This window comes from Babylonia areolata, chromosome 32, assembly GCF_041734735.1.
Source record: "Babylonia areolata isolate BAREFJ2019XMU chromosome 32, ASM4173473v1, whole genome shotgun sequence".
Taxonomy (NCBI): Eukaryota; Metazoa; Mollusca; class Gastropoda; order Neogastropoda; family Buccinidae; genus Babylonia; species Babylonia areolata.
Window position 1 is genome coordinate 10,104,324 of NC_134907.1, and position 7,574 is coordinate 10,111,897.

Consider the following 7,574-nt stretch of genomic DNA (forward strand, 5'->3'; position numbering starts at 1 on the left):
TTTTTTACCCATGACTCTAACATCAATTTTGAATTGTGTTAGTATCAAGAATAGGTCTATTTTTGTTTGCTGTAACTCAGTTTTTTTCTCGTGTTTAACATAAGTCATTTCGGTGTATATGTCTGTATCTATCTCTTGTTTCAGCTTCCTTTCGTACTTTTACATTCAGAATATAATGCGTGTAAGAATCGTATATTCATTTTGGACAAAAGTGATATGATGTGTTCACACAGGGGTGGTTGGGGGGTGGGGGGGGGGGGGGGCAGTTTGGAAATTCCGTGATCTTTATTATTTAAAAAAATTTTTCTATTTATCTAGTTGATTAATTTGTTAGTTGTCATCAGTCTGTCTATTTAACTGTTTATTCTGCTCATGCTAAGGGGCAATCTGGAAATGCCATGATCTTTCCCAATTTTATTTTGAAATCTAATTATCTGTTTATTTATTAAATTTCTGCTCATACAGGGGTTGGGAGAGGGGGCAGGTTGGAAATGACATAATCTTTCCCAGTTTTATTTTAATATTCATTTATTTATTCTTTCAGTTATTCATTGAATTTCTGCTCATGCAGGGGTTGGGGGGCAGGTTGGAAATGCCATGCTCTATTCCCAAATTAATTGATTGATTAATTCTCCTCATACAGGGGGTCAGTTTGGAAATGCCATGATATTTCCCCTGTTGAATTGATTTGTTCTGTTTTCACAGGGCGTCAGTTTGGAAATGCCATGATGTTTCCCCAGTTGAATTGATTTATTCTGTTCACACAGGGGGTCAGTTTGGAAATGCCATGATCTTCCCTGTGGGGGGCTTCCTGTGTGCCTATGGGTTTGATGGGGGCTGGCCCACCGTCTTCTACTTCATTGGTCAGTGTCTTTCTTACTTCCTTCCTTCCTTTATTTCTTCCTTTCTTTCTTTCCTTATTTCTGCCTTCCTCCCTTCCTTGCTTTGAACAATTTTTATTCAAATAAAGAATGAAGCATAAACACATAAAACACACACAAAAAAGCATGGGAAGAGCATGAAGCGTGGCTCACTGAATTATGCCTTACCCATTCTTCTTCTTCTTCTGCGTTCGTGGGCTGCAACTCCCACGTTCACTCGTATGCACACGAGTGGACTTTTACGTGTATGACCGTTTTTACCCCGCCATGTAGGCAGCCATACTCCGTTTTCGGGGGTGTGCATGCAGGGTATGTTCTTGTTTCCATAACCCACCGAACGCTGACATGGATTACAGGATCTTTAACGTGCGTATTTGATCTTCTGCATGCGTATACACACGAAGGGGGTTCAGGCACCGACAGGTCTGCACATATGTTGACCTGGGAGATTGGAAAAATCTCCACCCTTTACCCACCAGGTGCCGTCACTGTGATTCGAACCCGGGACCCTCAGCTTGACAGTCCAACGCTTTAATTAACCACTCAGCTATTGCGCCCGTTACCCTACCCTTTCTTCCCTTCATTCTTCCTTCCTTCCTCCCATTCTTTCTTTCGTTCTTTTTCCCTTTATTCTTTATTTCACAGGCTCTGTAAATATGTAAAAAAATATATATATTAACTGTATTATCGTCAGAGATGTGCACGTTCCATTGCAGGTACCTGTGACTGTATCTAGTGCACCCCGAAGGCCTGGATGGGGTCACATGCTCTGTGATTCTGTTTAAAAAAAAAAAAAGATCAACCATATTTTCAGAAATTTTCGTGTTCCATTGCAGGTACCTGTGGCTTTATCTGGTGCATCGTGTGGATCGTCTTCGCCACTGACTCCCCAGATGAGAACAAGAGAATCTCCGACATTGAAAAGAAGTACATCGAGTACTCGCTGGGAAATCGTGTCAAGGGCACGAAGGTGAGTACAGAATTCGTTCTTACTTCTGCGGTTGATCCTCATACTGCTTCGCTATGGATACAAGGTCCTGGGTTGACTGTTTCTCTATGGATACAAGGTCCTGGGTTGACTGTTTCACTATGGATACAAGGTCCGTCCTGGGTGGACTGTTTCGCTATGGATACAAGGTCCTGGGTTGACTGTTTCACTATGGATACAAGGTCCTGGGTTGACTGTTTCACTATGGATACAAGGTCCTGGGTTGACTGTTTTGCTATGGATACAAGGTCCTGGGTTGACTGTTTCGCTATGGATACAAGGTCCTGGGTTGACTGTTTCTCTATGGATACAAGGTCCTGAGTGGACTGTTTCGCTATGGATACAAGGTCCTGGGTTGACTGTTTCACTATGGATACAAGGTCCGTCCTGGGTGGACTGTTTCGCTATGGATACAAGGTCCTGGGTTGACTGTTTCACTATGGATACAAGGTCCGTCCTGGGTGGACTGTTTCGCTATGGATACAAGGTCCTGGGTTGACTGTTTCACTATGGATACAAGGTCCTGGGTTGACTGTTTCACTATGGATACAAGGTCCTGGGTTGACTGTTTTGCTATGGATACAAGGTCCTGGGTTGACTGTTTCGCTATGGATACAAGGTCCTGGGTTGACTGTTTCACTATGGATACAAGGTCCTGAGTGGACTGTTTCGCTATGGATACAAGGTCCGTCCTGGGTGGACTGTTACACTATGGATACAAGGTCCGTCCTGGGTGGACTGTTTCACTATGGATACAAGGTCCGTCCTGGGTGGACTGTTTCGCTATGGATACAAGGTCCTGGGTTGACTGTTTCACTATGGATACAAGGTCCTGAGTGGACTGTTTCGCTATGGATACAAGGTCCGTCCTGGGTTGACTGTTTCGCTATGGATACAAGGTCCTGGGTTGACTGTTTCACTATGGATACAAGGTCCGTCCTGGGTGGACTGTTTCGCTATGGATACAAGGTCCTGGGTTGACTGTTTCGCTATGGATACAAGGTCCTGAGTAGACTTTCGCTATGGATAAAAGTATTTCGGTATGGATACAAGGAACTGAACTATCAAGAGACTGCTCATCTCTGGATACAAAGAACTGAACAATCACTTGACTGTACCGCTGTGGATACTAGGAACTGGATGATTTTTAGACAGTTCTGCTATGGACACAAGGAATTCAATGATCCAAATCTGTTTCGCTGTGGATACAATGAATTGAATTAACCCTGGACTGTTCTGCTATGGATACATGGAACTAAATGATACAGAGACTGTTCTGTTATAGATACAAGGAACTGAACGATTCCTAGATTGTTTTCCATTGATGCAAGGAACTGAATTAATCCAGAAACTTTGATGCTATTGATGGCCTGTGTGATTTTCAGTGGATTTTGTCGTTGATATCTTTCTTGTTGATGGTACTGTGTGCATGTATTCTTTTTGATGTGGCTTTCGATGTCGTTTCGTTTCGTTTCGTTTCATTTCGTCAATAAAGGTCTGGTTCTGATTTCAGCGGATGCCCACCCCCTGGAAGTCCATCTTCACTTGCCGGGCCATGTGGGCAATCACTATGGCTCACATGTGTGGCAACTATGGCGTCTACATGCTGCTGACCCAGATTCCGTCCTACATGAAGGAAGTTCTCAAGTTCGACATCAAGTCGGTAAGTGTGTGTGGGGCATGGGGGTGTGGGAGGGGGTGTAGAGTGGTGAGGGGATGGGTGGGGGGGGGGGGCGGAAGGTTGGTTGCGGTGTGGGAATGGGTGTGCGTTATGGAGGGGGTAGGGGCTGGGGGGGGGCTCATCGTGATGATAATGGTGGTGATGTTAATGATGAATCATGGTGATGATGATTCATGATGGTGATGATTTATGGTGGTGGTGATGATGACTATGAATGTGATGATGATGATGATGATTCATTACGTTGTGATGATGATTCATGATGATGATTATGATCAGTAAATAACTTCTAGTCTTCACTTTTATGTTTTATTTTAATTTTGATTATTTTAGTTCAATTTTTCCTTCAATTATTGTAACTATTTTTAAACGTGCGCATGTTCATATACCTTGAGCGGCTAAGGGCTACTTGCATGCGTGCGCGTGTGTGTGTACATCTTGTGTGGAGTGGGTGTGGGTTTGTGGGTTGGAATTAGAGTGGGAGGATTTGTGTGTGCAGGCGTATTGCATGTGTTTTTAGTATGCATACATTCTTGTATTTTTTCATTGTAAACATCCAGAGCTTTTGTATCATTAGATTGGGCATACCACATGTCCTTTATTATTATTATATTTCATGATGATGATGATGATTCATGATAATGATCATGGTGATGGTGATGATGATTCATAACCTCCAAAACTGGATGTTTCTTCTTTCCAAAAGTCATCATTGCGTCAAACGTATTAACAATGATTATTCTAATTCTCTTCCGTTCTTTTTTCTCCCTCTCCCGCAGAACGGCGTGTTCTCCATGCTGCCTTACCTGGCCTTCTGGTTCTTCATCACTGTCTCCGGCATGCTGGCTGACTTTCTCATCTCCAGGGAGATCCTCTCCGTCGGCTGGACCCGCAAACTGATGGCCGCCATTGGTGGGTGTTGTCCTCATCCTCGTCCTCGTCGTCATCCTCATGGTCATTGTTGTCAATCAACAATCTCCAAAATTGATTTCATCCTCATCGTCATGGTCATAATCATCATCATCGTCATCGCTTTCGGTGGGCGTTGCCTTCATCTTTGTCGTCAACGATCTCAAGGATTCATTTCGTCATCGTTGTCGTCATAATCATTATCATCATCTCTGTCGCTGTTCTTTGACCTGATCCATCGCATATGTGTTACATGACATCTGCTTTACCCCAGAAAGCGGAGTATGGCTGCCTACATGGCGGGTTAAAAAACGGTCATACACGTAAAAGCCCACTCCCGTTTATACGAGTGAATGTGAGTTGCAGCCCATGAACGCAGAAGAAGAAGAAGAAGATCTGCTTTAAAAACAAAATGAAAAAAGAACAAACAGAACCAACATAATCATTGTGGTTTATAGCGTTATGTTTTGTTTTGATTTTGTTTTTACCCCCTCCCCCTTCTCCTGTGACTCAGTGCTATATAACATTTTGTTTGAATTTTGTTTTGTCCTCCTCTTGTGGCACAGTGGCATATAACGTTTTGTTTTAATTTTGTTTTGTCCTCCTCTTGTGGCACAATGGTATATAATGTTTTGTTTTAATTTTGTTTTGTCCTCCTCTTGTGGCACAGTGGCATATAACGTTTTGTTTTAATTTTGTTTTGTCCTCTTGTGGCACAATGGTATATAATGTTTTGTTTTAATTTTGTTTTGTCCTCCTCTTGTGGCACAGTGGTATATAATGTTTTGTTTTAATTTTGTTTTGTCCCTTACCCACCCTTCTCTGTGGCACAATGGTATATAACGTTTTGTTTTGAATTTGTTTTGTACCCCCCCGGCCTCCAGAAAGGTATATAACGTTTGGTTTTGATTTTCTTTTGTCACCCTCCTGTAGCACAAAGGTATATAACATTTGGTTTGGTTTTGTCCCCTCCCTGCGGCTTCGATCGATCAACCAACCAACCAACCAACTGTCCAACTGACCAATCAACAGGCATGATCGGTCCCGGCTGCTTCCTGATCGGCACTGGCTTCATGGATTGCAATCAGCAGATGGAGGCTGTGGTGATGCTGACCATCTCTGTCGGCCTGTGCGGCTTCCAGTTCTCTGGCTACTTCATCAACCACGGAGACATCGCTCCAGCCTATGCTGGCACACTCTTCGGCATCACCAACACGGCTGCCACAGTGCCGGGAATTCTGGCGCCCTACGTGGTGGCTGCTTTGACCACTAACGTGAGTTGGGTGTTTTAACCACTAACGTGAGTTTGGTGGTTTGGACAGTTTTCTTGGGTTGGCGTGTTTTTTTGGTGCGATTTGTGTGTGTGTGTGTGTGTGTGTGTGTTTGTAGGGGAAGGGGAGTATTTTATTTTGTTGTTTTTTGTTGTACGTATGTGTACGTATCTGTGTGTGTGGGACTGGATGCCTTTTAACTTAAACTCCTCACCCTTTAAGTACCCAGCTTCTAACCAAATACCCTCTAAATTTCCTCCTAAACACTCAACAGGGAGTTTCAGTTTCAGTTTCTCTAGGATCAGCATCTCTACGTTTGGAAAAATCCATATAAAACTACACCACATCTGTTAAGCAGATGCCTGACCAGCAGCATAACCCAACGCGCTTTGTCAGGCCTTGAGTGCGTGCTTATATAATTATGTACCCATCAGAGTGGGCTTCTTCTCCAGCATTTTGCCAGAGGACAGCACTCTCGTTGCCATGGGTTCTTTTTCAGTGCTCCAAGTGTGTGCTGCACATGGGACCTCGGTTCATCGTTTCATCCGAATGACGAGACAATCAGTTTGATTTTTTTCAGTCAGTCAAACTTGGGAAGAAAGGGCGAGACCACGATTCAAACCCAGACCCTCACAGACACTGTACTGGTAGATAATTAAGAGTATTAACTATTCTGCCACCTTAATAATAATAATAATACACACACACACACACACACACACACACACACACACGGAAGCATGTGCCAGAATATGCTCATGCAGTTACTGAACATTGGAAACCACCCACCCACCCACATGATGACTCTCTCCAGAAAAAAATGCATCCTTGCATCACATACTCAGGATTGCACGCTTACGAATGCACAGCTTCTCCACATTAACTCATTCTACCCCACAGCTGCATGCCTGCTACAACTCCCCTGAACCAGTACTGCATGAGACCACTGCAAAAAACAAAAACAAAAAAAACCGCAACCAAATCACAAACACGGTGGCTCACAAAAACGGTGAAAATCAACGAAGAATTGCTGATTTAAATCTGTCAAACATAGCCTCGTTTTTCATGCTTCGGGAATCCATAAACGGATCAGTTTAGAATGTCAACTGTACCAAACGGGAATGAACGAAATTGGAATAGTGTGTTGGTACGAGAATACTTGTACCAGGTCCACAAGGGGAAGTAATCATGGCATGAGTTAACTCATGAGTAAAACATGTATTTAAAACCAGATCACCTTCCACAGAGAACACGAGAGGAGTGGCAAAACGCCTTCTACGTGGCCGCAGCCATCTACTTCTTCGGAGCGGCCTTCTACGTGTTGCTGGGGCAGGGGGACATCCAGCCATGGGCCGACCAGGAGGAACCTGAAGAGAACAAGGACGAGGAGGACGTCAACTTCGGCGTGGGTCTCCACGACCTGCACGAGGTGCATGAGGAGGAGGAGGAGGACGAGGAGGAGGCCAAAGCTGCCTGAGGAGATGCTGAACAGCTCCAACAAGCCGGCCTCCACCACGAAACCTGAGCCGGTGTAAAAACATGCACGCTGATGTCATTATTTCTTTTATTGTTTTGAAGTAAAAACATGCTTTTAATTTTTACGATTTTTTTTTTTTTTTTTTTTTAAGGAGCTTCAAGTTCTAATGGTCGTTACTTCTTTTCGATTTTTTTTTAAATTTTTTTTTTACTTTATTATTGTAAGTAAAAACTTTTTTTTTCTTTTTTCTTTTTTTTTTTTTTGCTTTTGGTTTTTTTTTGTTAGCTTGAAGTTCTATTGGTCGTTATTTGTTCTTTTTTCTTTTCTTTTTTTTTTGGAAGTTAAAACGCACTTTTTATTTTTCATA

The 7,574-nt window shown here is 43.1% G+C and overlaps 1 protein-coding gene across 4 annotated transcripts in view; it reads left to right on the forward strand.

The window, feature by feature from the left end:
- The window catches only part of LOC143276533 (sialin-like), a 60,588-nt gene extending 53,239 nt beyond the window's left edge, over positions 1-7,349 (forward strand). For all 4 annotated transcript variants that reach the window (XM_076581078.1, XM_076581081.1, XM_076581079.1 and 1 more), the window contains 6 exons: positions 768-863; positions 1,718-1,851; positions 3,383-3,532; positions 4,330-4,462; positions 5,492-5,733; positions 6,977-7,349. In XM_076581078.1, the coding sequence (XP_076437193.1) occupies positions 768-863; positions 1,718-1,851; positions 3,383-3,532; positions 4,330-4,462; positions 5,492-5,733; positions 6,977-7,207 (986 nt within the window). In that variant the 3' untranslated portion in view covers positions 7,208-7,349. The remainder of the gene's footprint in view (positions 1-767; positions 864-1,717; positions 1,852-3,382; positions 3,533-4,329; positions 4,463-5,491; positions 5,734-6,976) is intronic.
- The last annotated feature ends 225 nt before the right edge of the window (positions 7,350-7,574 follow it).